Source organism: Pteronotus mesoamericanus, unplaced genomic scaffold (genome assembly GCF_021234165.1).
Source record: "Pteronotus mesoamericanus isolate MK-2021 breed Mesoamerican mustached bat unplaced genomic scaffold, CSHL_Meso_final contig_74, whole genome shotgun sequence".
Classification (NCBI taxonomy): domain Eukaryota; kingdom Metazoa; phylum Chordata; class Mammalia; order Chiroptera; family Mormoopidae; genus Pteronotus; species Pteronotus mesoamericanus.
The window spans coordinates 4,052,615-4,072,109 of NW_026555247.1; the positions used below are offsets into that span (position 1 = coordinate 4,052,615).

The 19,495-nt window shown below is 38.5% G+C and overlaps 1 protein-coding gene across 1 annotated transcript in view; it reads right to left on the minus strand.

Annotated features, from left to right (window-relative positions):
* The window catches only part of CLUL1 (clusterin like 1), a 37,997-nt gene that overhangs the window by 2,067 nt on the left and 16,435 nt on the right, over nt 1–19,495 (minus strand). The window contains 4 exon segments of the mRNA XM_054583828.1: nt 1,148–1,183; nt 1,185–1,363; nt 13,277–13,414; nt 18,581–19,010. Of these exon segments, the coding sequence (XP_054439803.1) occupies nt 1,148–1,183; nt 1,185–1,363; nt 13,277–13,414; nt 18,581–19,010 (783 nt within the window).

The window sequence follows — 19,495 nt, forward strand, 5'->3', positions numbered from 1 at the left end:
GTTTCAAAGAGAGTGAAACACTAGCTTACAGAAATTCAATAGGTCAGATTCTCTAGAAGCAGAGCCTGAGACTTTAATACAAGTGATTTACTAAGGGTGCCTTCAGGTGAGACTTACTAAGGGGAGGAGGCAAGCAAGATTGAGAAGAGGGAGAAGCCAGTCAAGGATGTGGCCTCAGGTGACCTCTAGCCTCAGTCTCATCCTGCTGGAAGCTCTGGAGCATAGGTAGCCCCAAGAACAAATCTTTGGAGACGGTTGCAGGGCTAAGCAGTTAGCACCAGCTGGAGATGGTAGCTGGATCCCCAGGGATCAGGATAGGCCACCAATATTACATGCTCCCCAAAATATTGCATCTTCAATTGCTCTGTCCAGTGATTTTTGTATCCAGGTTTGTATCCATCCATACTGACCTCATCAGGAATTGTTAGCCTGGCTCATTTGCCTACTAACGTAATGTGTGTGGTGGGGAAGGGAAGGTCAGGAAAGAAATTCAGTCACTGTTATCTGTTATACAAAAGAAGTTATTAAGTATGAGAGACATGGAATATGTCCATGACAATATGCTTTTACCTGAAAGTTAGTATATAAATATGTTTAATTTCCAAGGCAAGTCAGCAGCTTATTGTGTCAAAAACTAATAAGAGATATGATATACAGAGTTCCTGCTTTGCATAAGGAACCTATACTAATCACTTTACAGATACACATTTTAAAGTGCTATTATTAGTTCCATTTTCCAGGTGGAAAAATTTAGACCTAGAAAGATTGAAGAACTTTACCTTCCCAAACTTACTCAGCTGGCAAGTTTCAGAGTTAGCTTTCGAACTCAAGTTGCTTAACTTGAAAGTCTTCTCTCTTAAAGTCTATATTGGCCAAGTTTCTTCAAGGTCACCTGTATCAGTATAACACTTTAGCTCTAAGCAGAATTAGCTATATCTGGATTAGAAAATATTTTATGTTTTAAATTGGTTCTCTTTATAGAACTTTTTGTTTTCTAAAGACCATGCAGTGTATCTTATCAAATCAGCCCAGATACAATCACAATGGAAATATGAATATTCTACAGCTTTTTACAAATACACAAACTAACAGAAAAATTAATGTACGCACATGCAATCTCCGTATCTGTTCTTGGATCCTCCATTACCTTTATGGAATTGAAGATGTTCTCATTTCCCCGAGTCTTGGTTTGCCAGTTCAGTCACCCAGCCAAATTCCTCTCTCATCTTCTCCATCAGATATTTAGTATCCTCCAAATGATGCTGAGTCACCTGGAGAATCTGGATATACTGTTGATTGGATATGTTGACCAATTTAAGGGCCTCATCTACTTTTGTGTGCAGTTCAGGAACATCAGGGCAGTCTAGCAAAGAAGAAAGTAGTATGTTTAAGGAAATGGTCCATGAAATTTGGAGTTGGATGATGTAGGTTTAAATCCTAGCTTTATAGCTTTCTACAATATTTCCAGCCTTTTAACTTTGAGTGAGTTTTCAACAAGGTTAAATGGGAAGGAAGGAAATAATGTAAAGTGCCTGATCATGTGGTGTACATAATAGGTTTAACAAATGTTACTCTACTTTTCCTTATTTCTGTGCTCTCACTGATACTCTGATCAGGACGTATCAGGGAAAATACTTCCCTGCCCCCTTGAGGTTGAGCACAACCTTCTTCAAAGAGAGGTGTCTCACTCCTGGAGGAAGCCTTTGAGAACAGTTTGGGATTTATCGTGCTCCCTTCCCTCTGACAGTAGAACTAGTTTTGTTCCATGTGGTGGATGCTCTGTCATCCTGGGCGAGGAGATATGCTGCAGATCCCTCACTCAAACTGTAACTGACATGCTATGAAGTGAGAAACTACAGATTTGTGTTTACAAGCCACTAAGATTCTCCAGTTCTTTGTTATTTTGCCCAGCAGCCCATCTGAACTGTACCAGGGTAATAGGAATTTACATAGGTGTGCTGATGAACTGCTGGCTATTATGTAAAGATTATCTATAAACTATGGAAGAGTCCATGTGTTAGAGTGTTTGAAATCATAAGAGATCATTGTTGTGGAGAAAGACCACAGCCTCTATAAAGTATATCTTTTGCTGCTTACTAAAAAAACCCATATCTTTAGCAAGATAGGAGTTGGGGAAAATCCACCAATCAGAAGCCAGGTGACTACCTCATCTCAGATCTTAAATATCATGTATTGGTTTGTTTGTTTATTTATTTATTGTTCAAGTGCAGTTGTCTCCATTTTTCTGTTGCCACTTTCTCCTGCGCCACCCACCCCCACCTCCCACTCTCAATCCCTCCCCACTTTGGCTTTGTTCGTGGGTCCTTCATACATGTTTCTTGACTTGACCCTTCCCCTTCTTTTCCCTGTTACCGCCATCTCTCCTCCCCTCTGGTTACTGTTGGTTTGTTTTTTCTTTCAATGTTGCTGGTTATATTTTTCTTGATTGTTTGTTTTGTTGATTAGATTCCACTTATAGGTCAGATCACATGATATTTGTCTTTCACTGCCTGGCTTATTTCACTTAGCATAACGCTCTCCAGTTCTAGCCATGCTGTCACAAAGGGTAGGAGTTCCTTCTTTCTTTCTGCTGTAGAGTATTCCATTGTGTAAATATACCATAGTTTTTTGATCCACTCATTTATTGATGGGCACTTAGGATGCTTTTAATACTTGGCTATTGTAAATTATGCTGCTATGAACATTGGGGTGCATAGGTTCTTTTGAATTGGTGTTTTGGGATTCTTAGGGTATAATCCCAGCAGCAGAATTGCTGGGTAAAAAGACAGCTTCATTTTTAGCTTTTTGAGGAAACTTTAAACTGTTTCCACACTGTCTGCACCAGTCTGCATTCCTATCAACAGTGTATTAGAGTTCCCTTTTCTCCACAACCTTGCCAGCACTTGTTGTTTATTGATTTGTTTATGACGGCCATTCTGACTGGTGTGAAATGGTGTCTCATTGTGGTTTTAATTTGCATCTGTCATGGCTAGTGATGCCGAGCATCCTTTCATATTGTCTCTGGACCCTCTGTATGTTGTCCTTGGAGATGTGTCTGTTTAGGTCCTTTGTCCATTTTTTAACTGGGTTGTTTGTCTTCCTGGAGTGGAGTCATGTGAGTTCTTTATACACTTTGGAGATCAAACCTTTGTATGAGGTATCATTGGCAAATATATTTTCCCATATGGTTGGTTCCCTTTTCATTTTGCTGATGTTTTCTTTAGCCGTGCAGAAGCTTCTTATTTTGATGAAGCCTCATTTGTTTATTCTTTCCTTTATGTCCCTTGCTTTAGGAGACATATCGGTGAAAATATTGCTGTGTGGAATATCTGAGTTTCCTGCCGATGTTCTCCTCTAGGACTTTTATGGTGTTATGACTTATATTTGAGTCCTTTATCCATCTTGAGTTTATTCTTGTATATGGTGTAAGTTGGTGGTCGAATTTCAATTTTTTGCACGTAGGTGTCCAGCTCTCCCAACACCATTTGTTGAAGAGACAATTTTTACTCCATTTTATGCTTCTGCCCCCTTTGTTGAATATTAATTTACCATGGAGACATGAGTTTATTGCTGGGCTCTCTATTCTGTTCCATTGATCTGTGAATCTGTTGTTATGCCAGTACCAGACTGTTTTGATTACAGTGGCCTTTTAATATAGTTTGATGTCAAATACTGAAATCCCTCCTCCTTTGTTCTTCTTTTTTAAAATTGTTGGGGTTATTCAGGGTCATTTATGGTTCCATATAAACTTTTTAAATGTTTGTTCTATGTGAAATATGTCATTGGTATTCTAATGGGGATTGTGTTAAATTTATAAATTGCTGTGGGTAGGGTGGACATTTGGTGATGTTAATTCTTCCAATCCATGAACATAGTATATGTTTCCATTTATTTGCATCTTCCTTAATTTCTTTCTTCAGTGTTGTATAGTTTTCTGAGTACAAGTTTTTTACCTCCTTGGTTAAGTTTATTCCTAGGTACTTTATTTTTCTTGTTGCTATAGCAAATGGGATTTTTCCCCCTGATTTCTGATTCTGATATTTCATTGTTAGTGTACAAAAATGCCTTCAATTTCTGAATGTTCACTTTGTACCCTACTGTTTTGCCAGTCTTTTTTCATTTTCTTACTCTTTCTGGGAGCCTTTTTCTGCCTTGTCCTCCAGCTCATTGTTTCGATCCTCTGCTTCATCTAGTCTGCCCTTGATTCCTTCTACTGTGTTCTTCAATTCAGAAATTGTATTCTTCATTTCTTCTTGCTTCTTGTTGATAGTTTCTATATCCTTTTTCATGCCGATTTAGTTTGCAGTAAGTTCCTCATAGTTTTCTTGTAGTTTTTGGTAATTTTCTCTGAGCTCACTAAGCTCATTGAGCTTCCTTAGAACTGTTGTTTGGAACTCAATATCCGATAGTTTACTTGCCTCTATTTCATTTAGTTCTTTTTCTGGGGATTCCTCCTTTCCCTTTGAGTGGGGCGTATTTCTTTGTCTTCCCATTATTTGTGAGACTCTTCTCTTTTGCTTCTGATTCTTAAGTTGATCTGTCTTAATTTCCTGACTTTGTGGTGTGAACTTCTATGGTTGGAGACCGCTGTTTTTACTTTCTGGATCTGCCTCTGATGACGTCAGATGTTGACTCTGTCTGACCTCAGGCAGTCTGTTCAAGACTTCCAGGAATCTACTGTCTGTGGCTGTCTCCTTCAGCTGTTAATCTATTCACTCTGCACTCAGCAGGCCGCCTTAGACAGCTCAGGGCGGGGCGGAGTCCCTCCTGGGGGCGGGGTTATTGGGTCCTCTCATGCTGCTGCATATGGGGGAGGAGTCCGCACTGGGATCCCGCCAGCTACTCTCTCCGTTCTCTCCCCAAAGCCTCCTTCCCCAGTCTGTCCTTAGGTGTCTCCAGACCTCTCTGTGCCCGCTTTGGCCAGGAGTCTACTGTCTGTGGCTGCCATTCTGCACTCAGCAGGTGGCTTAGACAGCACAGAGCAGGGTGGATTCCTACCTGGGGGAAGGGCTATTGGGTCCTTTGACACTGGTGCCACACATGGGGTGTGGTCTCTGCCTGAGCAAGATGGCGGCTGCTGCATGGGGGATGAGTCAGCACTGAGATCCCCCCGCCCCCAGCTACTCTCTCAGCTCTCCCCTCAAAGCCTCCTTCCCCAGTCTGTCCTCTGGTATCTCTAGCCCGTCTCCCCTGCCTATGCTGGAGACCAGGGTAAGTGGCAGTTAGATTGCGCTAAAGCTGGTTGTTCTGTCTCCGAGGTTACAAGGCTTCTCTCTCGCTATTGTTCAATTGTTTGTTTCAGGTGATTTCCTCCACAATTTAGTTGTAATTCCAGGATGGTCCTGGGAGGAGGTCAGTGTGATATTCCTTTGCCATCTTGATTCTACCACATTGGCCCTTTAAATGGCTCTTTGTGTCTCCAGCTGCCTGTCTCTGGCAGAGAGCAATCCTGTTGCTTTTCACACCTGGCTGTTAATGGTGTACTTTTTGGGCTCTGGTGCAGTAGGCTTGCAATCCCTGCTTATAGTTTAGACCCCACTCTTCTCAGGGGGATCCAACTGGCTGCTTAAATATCGCTCTGGCGCTGCTGCCTGTGGGTGCCCAGCCCACCTTCTCGAGTCTCCACCATACTCCTTACCAGTTAGGTTGTGCTAAAGCTTGTTCTTCTGGCCATCCGAGGTTTGAAGGCTCCTCTCTCGCTATTATTCAGTTGTTCGTTCTGGGTGATTTCTCCACAATTTAATAGTAATTCCAGATTGGTCCTGGGAGGAAGTCAGTGTGACTTCCATTCACTCCTCCACAATCTTGTCCCCTATTGGTTCTTTCTGATACATAGATATAACCCAGGGTTCCTTGGGGCCTCACATTTTTGCGGAGATTGTTGTGTACAGGAGAGGGAGACCTTTGTACTTGCAAGTAAACACATTTGCAATAGTGTATGTTTGAAAATTAACTCAAGAAAACATTGTGAACTTGCCCTGACTGGTGTGACTCAGTGGGCAGGGCATTGTCCCACAAACCAAAAAGTCACTGGTTCAATTCTGGTAAGGCCACATGCCTGGGTTGTGGGTTTGGTCCCCTGTCAGAGCACATTCAAGAGGCATCTGATCAATGTTTCTCTCACACATTGATGTGTCTTTCCCTCACTCTCTCCTTTTCTTCCCCTCTCTCCAAAACTAAATAAATAAAACCTTTAAAAAAAGAGAAAGGAAATAAAGATAGTCATAGTTAATGCAATACAGTATACATTTGAAAGGAGATACAGATATTCTTTTAAAGTATCTTTAGTTGCATCTTCATAGTCATTTAATTTAAGAATAGAATATAAAGATTTTTTGTTTAATCATGAGGGGAAAGGTGGTGATTTCCCTCATGATCCTAGCAAAGAAGAATTCTACAAGGGACACTCATTTACTCTTTGTAAGAGTGACACCCAGTAAAAAGATTTCCATAGAACAAAGGTAGAAATTATTGCAAAACGCAATCATATTGGAAAGGAAAATGTAAAACTTATTTCTCTTCACAGATTACATGATATTGTATATAAAAGTCCTAAGTTATATATGCAGACAAAGGTGCTATTAAAACTAATAAATAATTCTGCAAGATTGTAGAACACATGATTAATATATACAAAGCAATTGCATTTTATACACTAAAAATAAACAAACCAAAAATAAAATTAGGAAAACAATTGTATTTGCAATAGCATCAAAACAACAACAATAACAACAACATCGCCAAAATGCTTAGGGACAAATTTTAAAAAGAAGTGCAAGACTTATTCACTGAAAACTAAAAAAAGTCTTTGGCCCTGACTAGGTGGCTCAGTTTGTTAGAGCATTGTCCTGTATGCCAAAATTGCAGGTTCAATCTCTGATCAGGGCACACAAAGAGGCAACCAATGAATCCATAAATAAGGGGAACAAAAAATTGATGTCTCATTCTTTTTCTCTCCTTGCTCTCTCAAACTAATAAATAAAAATAAATAAATAAAAACATCTTTGAAAGAAATTAAGATGACTTAAGTAAATGGAAAGATATCTATGTTCATGGATTGAAAGACTTAATGTTGTTAAGAGAACAATACTCCACAAATTGATCTACAGATTTAATGTAATCCAGTCAAAACCCCAGTTGCTCTTTATGCAGAAATTGACAAGCCGATCCCAAAATTCATGGAGATGCAAGGGACCCAGAATAACCAAAACAACCTGGAAAACAAAGAACAAATATGGAGTACTCACACTTCCAAATTTCAAGACTTATTACAAAATACAACAATCAAGATAGTATGGTATTGGCATATGATAGGCCTATGGCTCAATGGAACAGAACTGAAGGTCCAGAAAAGAGTGCTTACATTTTCTGTCAATGGTTTTTCAGCAAGAGTGCCAAAACAGTTCTATGGGAGAAAGAATAGTCTTTTCAGTAAGTGCAACAAAGACAACTGGATATCCAAGTACAAAAGAAAGAATGTGGGACTCTTGCTTAACACCATATATAAAAACTAACTCAAAATGTATCAGAGGCTTAAATTCAAAAATTAAATCTGTAAAACTCTTAGAAGAAACATAGGTATAAATCTATGTGATGTTGGGTTATGATGTTCTCTTAGATAAGATGCCAAAATACAAAAAAAAAAAAAAGAAAGAAAAGTAGATAAATTGGACTTCAAAATAAAAACTTTTATGCTTTAAAGGTACCATCAAGAAAGTGAAAAGACAGCACACAGGACAGAAGAAAATATTTGCAAATAATATATCTGATAAGGGTCTAGTATCCAGAATACATAAAGAATTCTTACAACTCAACAATTAAAAAAAGACAATGAAAATATGGGCAAAGGATTTAAATAAACATTTCTCCAAAGAAGATATACAAGTGGCCAATAAACCCAAGAAAAGATGTTCAACATCATTAGTGACTAGGGAAATACAAAACAAAACCACAATGAGATACCACTTTATAACCACTAGATTGGCTAAAATAAAAAAGATTAGCAGTAACAAATGTTGGCAAGGTTGTGGAGGAATCAGAACTCTTCATGCATTTTTGTGGGAACATAAATGGTGCCACCAGGCTGGAAGAAAGTTTGAAAGTTCCTGGAAATGTTAAATATTGAGTTACCATGTGAAGTGGCAATTCTACTCCTAGGTATACACTCAAGAGTTTTGAAAACACATCTCTACTTCTGGTCAAGATAGCAGCATAGGCAGACATGGCTCACCTCTTCACACAACCACATCAGAATTACAACTAAAATATAGAACAACCATTACTCAGAGTCATCAGAAATGGAGTTGAATGGAAGTCTGAAAACTACAAAATTAAAGAAACCACATCCATCCAGACTGGTAGGAGGGGTGCAGACGCAGAATAGGCTGGTCCTACATCATTGAGTGGTGGATAAAAATTCAGGAGTGATATCTCTGGAGTGAGGAGTCCCAGCCCCACACCAGTGTACCCTACCACAGGGTTCTAGTGCCAGGAGGGGAAGTCCCCACAACTTCTGGCTACAAAAACAAGTGGGTTTTGAGTCGGTGGAAAAAACTTCTGGAGCCCCAAATGGTTCCTCTTAAAGAACCCACACACAGACTCACCTAATCAGACTTACTCCCTTTGAGCTCCAGCACTGGCGTGGCAGCTTAAAAGACACCAGTGGCATACTGGGAGAAACTGAAGTGTCTGACATCAAGGTGAGCAGAGGCCATAGTCCTTTTTCTCAATTCTCCCCGACAGAGCCACAGCCAGCTAGCTGGTGCCATATCCAAGACTATATCAACCTGGCTAACACTGTTTGACATGCTTTAGAGATCCCCAGAGACTCCTCCCCACCCAAGTTATGGGCCCAGCCAAGCTGCTTTTCCATATCAATGGCTGATCTTGGCTCATGCTGCAAACCTAAATTCTCTCAGACAAGCAACAGCCGGCCTCAGGGAGCCCCTGGTCCAGCACTAGCAGCAGTCAGCCTAGATTCATAGCTTGGTTTCTCCTGGGAATCTCTAAGCCCAGCACTAGTAGCAGCCAGCTCAGATTGCTTTATAGCTCAGGCAGGGTGCCCCGGCGAAACATAGATGGAGGCTGACCTTGGCCTGCACCACGAAAGAAACCCCAGGGCCAGTGCACCCAGTGCACAGCTACAGGCCACATAGGAGCATCACCACCCTGCCCCTGCACAGCTGATCATCCACAGAAGGTGGAGGTTGGTGGTCAGTGGTCACAGCCAGTCCTTGCAGCTGGCTGGTCTAGGTAAGTCTCTCCCATTGACCTACCAACAGCAACCAACGCTCAACTACAAGAGGAGTGTATACTCAGCCCACACAAAGGGCCCACCTTGAATACCCAGCTTGGGTGACAGCAGAGGCTGTGCCACTGGACCCTATAGGACAACCACTACATTAGGCCACACTACCAAGACATGGAGTCAAAGAAGTTCTACCTAATACATATAAACAAACAAAGGGAGGCTGCCAAAATGAGGAGACAAAGAACCATGGTCCAAATGAAAGGACAGATCAAAACTCCAGAAAAAGAGCTAAATGAAATGCAGATACGCAATATATCAGATACAGGGTTCAAAACATTGGTTATAAAGATCCTCAGGAAACTTAGTGAGAACCTCAGAAGCATAAAAAAGATTGAGTCAGAAATGAAGGATACACTGATTGAAATAAAGAACAATTTGCAGGAAAACAACAGTAGAGTGGATGAAGCCGAGAATCACATCAATGATTTGGACTATAAGGAAGCAAAAAACCAACCAATCAGAACAACAAGAAGAAAAAAGAACCCAAAGAAATAAGGATAATGTAAATAGCCTCTGGGACAACTTCAAGAGGCCCACCATAGGGATGCCAGAAGGAGAAGAGAAAGAGCAAGAAATTGGAAAGCTATTTGAAAAAAATAATGACAAAAAAACTTCTCTAATTTCATGAAGGAAATAGACATGCAAGTCCAGGAAGCACAGAGAGTCTCATATAAGATGGATGCAAAGAGGCCCACACCAAAACACATCATTAAAATACCAGAGATTAAAGATAAAAAGAGAATCTTAAAAGCAGCAAAAGAAGTTAGTTACCTACAGTGGAGTTCCCATAAGAATGTCAGGTGATTTCTCAAAAGAAACTTTGCAAACTAGAAGGGACTGGAAAAAAATATTCAAAGTCATGAAAAGCAGGGACATACAGCCAAGATTGCTCTACCCAGCAAAGCAATCATTTAGAATTGAAGGGCAGATAATAAGAGCTTCCCTGACAAGAATGAACTGAAGGACTTCATCATCACCAAACCATTACTATATGAAATGTTAAAGGAACTTATTTTAAAAAAAGAAGGTCAAATCAATGGACAATAAAATGGCAAAAATACATATCTATTAACAATTGTATCTAAAAAAACAAACCAAGCAAACAAAAAGAACAGAGACAGAATCTTGGATACGGAGAGTGATCATTGCCAGACAGGAGAGGGGTGTGAGGGAAGGGGTGAAGAGGTGAGGAGATTAAGAAGTACAAATATGTAGTTACAGAATAGCTATGGGGATGTAAAATACAGTATAGGAAATAGAATAGCCAAAGAACTTACACGCATGACCCATGGCCATGAACAATGGTATGGAGATTGCCTGAGGGAGTGAGGGGTACTGGGTGGAGGACGACAAAGGGGGAAAAACCAGGACAACCATAATAGCATGATCAATAAAATATAATTTAAAAAAAAGAAAACATTTCCACACAAAAATTTGTATACAAATGTTCATAGAAATATTATAATAGCCATAAAGTTGAAACAAACCAAATGTCATCAACTGATGAATAGATAAATATGATATAGACACACAATGGAATATTATGCAGTCATTAAAAGGAATAAAGTTCTGATACATGCTACAATATTGTTGAAACTTGAAACCATTACACTAAGTTAAAGAAGTCATTCACAAAAGACCATATATTGTATAATTCCATTATTTGAAATGCCCAAAATAAGCAAATTCACAGAGACAGAAAGCAGATTAGTGGCTGTCAGGGCTGGATAGGAGAAGGTATAGGGAGATAGGGAAGTGATAGCTAATGAGTATGGTGTATCTTCACAGGTGGACATATTCTGGAATTAGATAGTGGTGACAATAATACAACTTTTTGAAAGTGGTGATGATAATACAACCTTTCAGTTTCAGAAACGCTGGATTGTATTCTTTAAAAAGTTGAGCTTTATGGTATATCAACCATATTTCAATAAAGCTCTTATTTTTTAAGATATGATCATTTGGACCCACAGCACCTGAAGGCATTTTTAGTTACTACATAGACATGAGAATAAATGTTTTGAGAGGAAGAAAGAAAAACCCATGTTTAGCAGGTGTCTCCTTTGAAGTGTGACAATATGTATCCATTAGCTTTTCCTGCAAAAAGAAGATGTGATGTAGAAGAGGCACAGTGGGGACTTCAGCTCTTTTGGTAATGTTTTATTTCTTAATCTAGGTGGTAGACCCACAAATTTTGATTATTTTATTCTTTATATATTCACCATAAAATGCATTTTATAATAAAAGTTTTAAATTGTATGGGAATGCATTAGGACATCCTTTCCTGTATGTGTTACCTTTGCAGCAATCAATTTGCATTGCATGTATACTGTGTTACGTGCTGTATACTCTCTCTGAGGCACTAGCCGATGTATACTAATTACCTGATGCTGTACACTGATTATATTTATATTGTATTATCTAATTTCTTCTGCATTATCTTTTTTCCAGTTTTACTAAGAAGTAGCTGATATACACCAATGTATAAGTTTAAGGTGTACAGCCTCATGGTTTGATTTACATATGCTGCAAAATGATTCCTGCATGAGGATTAGTTACTATCCATTATCTCATATAGATACAATAAAAAGAAGAGAAGAAAATTTTCCTTGTGGTGAGACTTCTTAGGATTTACTGTCTTAACATTTTTCATATATGTCATATAGCAGTGTTCAATAATCATCTTGTGATTTATTTCATCTCCAGTACTTATTTGTGGTATAAATGGAAGTTTGTATCTTTTGGCCATCTTCCTCCAATCCCTTCCCCCATCTTCTGTGTTATTTTATGACAACCAGTGAGAGATTTTTGAGAGATTTTTTCATTAAAGCTTCTAACTGGATAGAAGGAAGTTAATGAAGAGATGTTTGAGTAGGACTCTTTTTGTAAGTGGTTAATATAGTAGTGTATATTTTTCTCTTATGAAAACTTCTGTTTCTGTATGCAACCTTACAACTGTGACTTAAAATACAAGCACTTGAATAATGAGCATCATTAATACTTCAGACACTTTATTTAATCCACAAAACACCAATATAAAGTAGCTATATTAATCCCATTTTCCAAATGATGAAGCACTGGGACAGAGAATAATCCAGTTAGCAATTCAGAAGAAAAAGATCTTTCTTGCTCTAACAAAAAGGTCCAGTGCACTGCTGGGTATATTCAACCTCCTACTCCAAGCCCTTAGCCACACTTTTTAGAATTTCCTTCCTTTAGGGCTTTGGCAAGGTTAAAAAAAACAAAAAACAAACAAACAAATGAAAACAAAACCCAGAAACACCAGAATCAAAAGCTCTTCTTGGCATTTGTAAGAAATTTTGTGTTCAGGCCTTAGTGGGTGGGAAAAGCAATTCTAGTTACCCAAAGTAAAGGGAGATGAGGGAAGGGAGGAGGAAATGCAGGAACAGTCTTGTGGAGAGGATTTCTCCCCTCAGGGTGGAACAAAGGCCAAGGTCAGATCTGGGAAGGAAAAGTCTGCTTGGCGTTTGTGAGGAGAAGCCACTTCCATTTTAAATACCAATTAGTAATTAACCCACCAACTGGAAAAAGTCTAATGCCACTTTCAAAAGGAAAAAAGAAATTCACTTGGCTACAAATTTGCTTATGTAATAGGAAGGTTGATTTTATTGGTGGGCTGCCTTTTCTTTTGCAGCAAGAAGGAAGGAGGTTCCTAATTTGTTCATAGCTCTCTTTTGTACACATTTGTGTTTGTTTGGCCTTTAAACATAAAAAGTTTCACAGGAACACATTGAGAATTTAAAAAAGGGAAAAAGTGATTTCACCTACTTTTGAATAGTAAAAGTTTATAAACCTATACTGAGCACATCAAGCTGGAAATGAGCTCACACAGATACACAAAATACTTTCAGGGAAGCAAATGAATCCACAATGGTTGTAAAAGTGACAGTTTGACCTCTGACCAGAATACTATTGGAACTCTGAGAAAATAATTTAATTATTTACCTTCCCATAGGAAATCCTGACATTTTTGACATCTTGCATGAAATTGGACACATTCTGACAAATTCTGGCCACGATCTCCACACAGTCCTCTGTCATGCACAGGCACTGTCTTAGAACTCTGGCTTCCAGGTTCAGCATCTGCAGTAACACAGCACTTACACATCAGTATCATTAAAGTCTGCACTTTGAGTGGATACAATGCCATTTCTTTTTCTTGCTGATGCTTTCAAAATCTTCTTCCTTATTTAATTATAGGAGTGCATGTTGGTGTAACAATTTGCTATGGTAATTTGACATCTATTAAAAATTGCATATATCTTTTAATTCAGCAATTTCATTACTATTATTATTACTCATCAGTATTAGTACACTCCCTTTGCCCCACCTCCAGAAAGACTTTTATTTTCTGGAAGGAATCATGAGGAATTATTAATGCTAACTATCTTTCAGAAATTTGATGGGGTAGGAGAGGGCAGCTTTCATTAATTTTATTCTTTGTATATACAAATTATTTTAAATTTAGTGTGTCTTATTTTTATCATTATTATTTCTGATGTCAATAGGGTTAACTAAACAGGAGATTGTAAGATACTTTTCTCTTTGGACTTGTATTTAAAAAGCCTAATAATTATTGTAATTTTGAAAGCTATAATTGGGAAGTACATTGGAGTTTCAAAGATACTGAAAATGTCTGCTTTTTAACCTTAGTGGCTGGGATTCACTTGAATACCTTTTTTTTTTTTTTTTGCATTTCATATATATAATGTTATGAATGGTAGGTTGTTTAGGAGAAAGCATCTAAACCAGACCAAATTTTGAGAAGCCTTTTTTTCTGCAAGAATTAACTATATAAAAATGATGATGTAAAAAGAAGTCAATCCAACAGCACACTGACAGTTCCCAATTGAGAGTTTTACATTAGAAAAAAGAAATCATTAATTTCTAACCTGTTGATTTTCTTTTATATTTAATCCTCAACATTTAAAAATGAAACGTTTCATTTTGAGATAAACTGTGCAGTTCAGCTTAAAAACCTGTGAGGTATTCGTTGGGCCATATGGTGCGTAAGGCAATCATTTCCTTCATCGGATAGAAAGTCATTTTCTCCCAGCTTCCAGCTCTAGATTTAGTGGCATCTCCTCTTGCCCCCCAGGGACCCTATGAGGAGTTCTATAGTAGAACTTATTTCTGCTTTGTGTACTGTTTGTTTACTTTCTTATCTTTTCTATTAGACTCTGACACCCTTGAGGGATGGGATTTGGTCTTATCCTTTTAATCTTTTCATTTCTCCACACCTTCTTCTGTCATATCACTTGTGATATGATAATGCAATTGCCCACTGATCTGTTTGTCCTCCTTTCTCTGAACTGAGCTCCTAAAAGTCAGTGGCTGTGTCATAATCATTGTCTTATTTCTAGCATCTAGATTAATACCTGATGTATAAATCAGGGATGGCAAACTTCATGTCCCTACGACACCAATTCCTCATTCTACACCCACAGCAGTAACTCACCTCACTTCAGTCTCGCCATGACAGAGCTGCAGGACCCTTCTAGGCAGCTATCCCTGATATTCATCATCTATACTATCCTATCTACCTCTGTTTCCTCCCACAAGGGAAAATTAAGGTCAGCAAACACTTTCTAAAGTGGGATTGGAACCCAGGTCTCCCAGCACCCAGCACTATGTCAAGCTACTACACCCCACAGTTTTATTCAACAGGGTCTCATCTATTCTTTCTAGGGATTTATAAGGCCCATGAGGACAATTGAAAAAATTATTTTATTCTCTTTCAACACATTCAGGAATTGAGGTCTTGAAAGATCAAAGTAGAAAAGAAATGCTTCCACATGGAGATTAAAAGAAACAACACTCAAGAACATAAAAACAGTATTAAACAAGGTATTTCTTGTGTTTATTATAGCCCCTCTTCTTTTAATAATATTCATTATTCAATTTTAGCTATTTTTCTAATTTTGGCTTTTAGGACGGTCATGACAAATACAGCCCGTTCATGAAGGTTGCCTGTACACAATACTCACTCAGTAAGTGTTGGCCATTTTACTTAACAAGGGATGTGTGATAGTTTCCTATTACTGTTGTAACAAATTGCCACAAATTTAGTGGTTTAAAGTAACATGTTATCTTACATTTCTATAGGTCAGAGATCTGAAATGGGTCCTACTAGGCTATAATCAAGGTGTTGGCAGGGCTGGTTTTTCCTAGAGACTCTAGGAGAGAATCCATTTCCATGCCTTTCCATTTTCTGGAGGCCACCTGTACATGGTCCCATTTTCTATCTTCAAAGCCTGCCAAGTGGGACCAAGTCCTTATCATGCTGCCATCTCTTTTGATTCTTTTCTGCCTCCTTTCCCCACTTTTAAGGATGCTTGGAGGCCCTTGGATAATCCAAAATAATCTCCCTATTTTAAGGTCATCTGATTGGCAACTCAGTTTTATCTGCAACCTTACTTTCCCCTTTCAATGTAACCTAACAGAATCACAGGTTGTAGGGATTAGGACATTGACATCTTGGGGAAGCTGTTATTCTGCCAACCATGAGGAGTAAAATTCAAAATGTCTTCTCATTAGATGGATTTTCTAGAGCTACAGCTTTATTTTTCACTTAACCCCTGTCCAGAAAAGTGATGAAAACTGCATGTAAATACTTGCCAGCCCCTGCCTGCCTATATTTTTTCTTTGCTTTATCCTTCTGGGACATTTTTTCATTGCTTCTAGAGAGAGAGGAAGGAAGAGAGAGAAACACTGATGCGAGAGAAGCATCAATTGGTTGTCTCTTGTATGTGCCTGGACCAGGGATTGAAACTGCAACCTTTTGGCCACAGGACAATGCTCCAATTGAGCCACACCAGCCAGGGTTACCTGCCTATTTTTTATAAACTGTCCTCATGTGTTCATCTGGGAAGAGAATGTCTCCTCTGTTGAGACTGCTGTGCACCATCTGGGTAGGGTAGGGGTGCTGGATAAAGAAGAGTATAAAGGTGCAACACGGGAGCTTTTTGTTTGCTGTTTTGTTTTTGTCATTAATTTTTGCATTTATAGGGGACCCTGGATCTCCAAGTTATCACTGAGGTGAAGGTGGAATGAGAGGCAGGGAGAGGGGGCGGCCCATGAGCCAGCTGAGAGTAGGGGCTGGTCCCAGAGTGTGTGAATGAGGGGTAAGCTCTGGCATGGTGGTGGAAACCCACATTCTGAATAGGGGGAGAGAGAGGAGTTGCAGTGGTTGGGAAATTGTTTAGATTTCAACTGTATGAGTTACTAGTACTCTTGTACTCCTATGAATGTAGCAACTCATGTGTAAGATTGCTACACTATGTGACATATAGGGTAGGAGGGGGGCATAATTTTGTTTTAATGAACATGTTCTATATTATTGGAAAATTACTCCACAGCAATTGATATATTCAGGCAAAAATTATCCAATATCATCCCTGCATTGGTATACAGGGTCTGGTAGAAGTAAGGCCTGCTTAATTGTGGTCTATAGGATAATAATATGAATGTAATAATTTATAGTTTTAATTTGAACATTTCACCTAAAATGTCATATGGTGTGCTTGAGTGTGATATTGTTATGTTACAGAATTTCATGGTAATTTTTTGGTAATAAAAGATTTTGTAACAAAAAGGGGCATTACTTGTGCTGGACTCTGTATTTAGTCTTTTGCCCTTATGTTTTTCTTGAATATTTGGTGAACTTGGAATCTCAGAATGGAATACCAGTCAAAACACATGACTTACCAGAAAAGTCCACCAGACCCTGAAATAGAACCTAACGACAATTCCAGTAATGATGGCTGTTTTACTCATGGAACAATAGGACGGGAAGGATGTAATGTGTGTTTTCCTGGCTTCAGTTTCTGACAGTGTGAGGTAAGCCCCACCCATACAGAGGCGAGTTATGTGATGTCATGGCAATTTTAAGAATTTGATTCAAATGTTGCCAACTACAGCTGATATAATTGGGAAATATTTAGAAGGCGCTCTTTTCTCCCTACATACAAAAATATCTATATATAATTAATATATACATCTTGATGAGTTTGGAAATAAGTATATACCCATGAAATTATTCAATTTATGCCATAAAACTATCCATCCCCTCTAAAAATGTCCTCTTGCCTTATTATTATTATTATCATTGTTATTATTATTATTACCAAGAACTCTTAACATAAGATTTACACTCTCAGCAATTTTTTAAGTATTCATTAGACTATTGTTAACTATGGGCGCTATGCTATGCAATAAATCCCTAGGACTTATTTATCTTATAGAACTGAAACTTTGTACCCTTTGACCAATACTTCCCCATTTCCCCTTCCCTTCTGCACCTGGCAACCACCATTCCACTCTCTGCTTCTATGAGTTTCACTATTTTAGATTCTTCATACAAGTGAGAACTTGTATTTGTCCTTCTGTGTTTGGCTTATTTCACTTAGTATCATGTCCTCCAGATTCATTCATGTTGTTGCACATGACAGGACTTTAGAAGGAGCCATTTTATTTTTCATGTCAGAGGGGAACAACCTCAATGGTCAATAGGAAAGAAGTCCCAGGAAACGCAGCTCCTACTGTTGGCCCACAGAGCAACTTTCATTTGTGAGATGCTGCATCCCAGCCACTCTACAGAAGCCTGAAGAAGTTTTCTCCTTCTTCCTTGAAACATAAGTCAGAATTGTTTTTCCAACATGAAATATTGAGGCATGGGCATGAGTGGTATTGGTAAAAGGCAACTCATGTTTTTTTACAGAAATCCTTATTTCTGAAGTTTTGGGTTTGTCTATGCGCATTTTCTGTGACTTTGTGCATAAATGTTTTGATTTAAGGAATTACAGTAGTGATGCAGAGGAGGCCATGGAGGGTACTGAATGTGACCGGCTTTTACACGACACTAGGCTTTTCCATATTGGGAGTTGAGGATCCTATTATTTTAAAGAAACCACAAGGTTGCAACAGAATGGAGCTGAGCATAAGCATGAGTTTTAATGAAGGAGGCAACCTTTTTTTCCTCAAAAAATTTCTCACCCTACTAGCATTTTCCTCTTCAGTTTTGATAATTTGCTTTAATAACAGAACATGCCCACAGAACTCTACCATAATGGAAGACAGACTGCTTGGAAGACTTCAGAGCTTCTAAGAGGCTCTGAAACTTTGGTTATCCATAAATTATCACTCTCAGAAACATTGTACAATGACTTAGAAATGTCCACCATTCGCAAAGCTAAATAAAACTTGACTTTACTATGAACATCTAAGTAAAAATAATCTTTTAATACTCACCTTTATGTTGTTTTGGTAAATAATCCATTGCATTCAGCATCTCAGTAATTGTTGTGCTGACACTTTGATAAATGGAGAGACTGAAATTACAAAACAGCTGGAAGAAACTGGGAATGTCCCAGCTTTGCACAAGACCTGCTTTTCTCATTGGCTCTTTGAAGAAAGCTGGAAAAAAGTAAGGCTCAATTAAGTCTGTGTCTGACATGAAATATGACTGAAAAGCCTGGTCAAATTCTTGCTGCATCTGTTTGAAGACATTAAAACTCCTGTTGAAGAGAAATCTCACATCCACCATCAGTTGGCTGAACACGTGCTCTATTTGGGTCACTTGTGCATCTTCCATGATCTTTTCACTGAAAAGGAGATCTTTTTCATTATCTTCATGGAAAGAAAACAGAAATTGATATATCTTCCTGAAAAACTGTTCAATCTGTGGAGTCAGGGATGGAATGGAATAAGAAATTTATTACCTTTCTGGGCTATTTTTTTATTATAAATTTTAAAGTCAACTTACAGTAGTCATTCCAAATCAAGAACAATTCTGGGCATACTAGAAAAAGGTAATTCAATGTAAGATAATTTATTAGCCTTGACTTTGACTATGGAAATAGGATCTGAAATTCCTTTTGGTTTATGTTTGCTTATAAAAGGCCTAAAAAAGGCCAAGTTTTCAATATTTTTGACAAGCCACAGTCTAATGTACTGGTGGTGGTTGGCATACCATGGTCCAAAGGGTGCTGTGCAGATTGCCTGAAAACTATAAATAAGGTTCTTGTCTTTCAGCTCTGTCTTAGTGTCTTAGTTCTTCTCTTTTTTCCTTTCAGTGGACTATCATTAGTGTCTTTATCCTCTGCTCTTTCTCATCTCATTAAAACATTTACACTAAACTGTAGATGCCTAATATAGCTAAAAAGG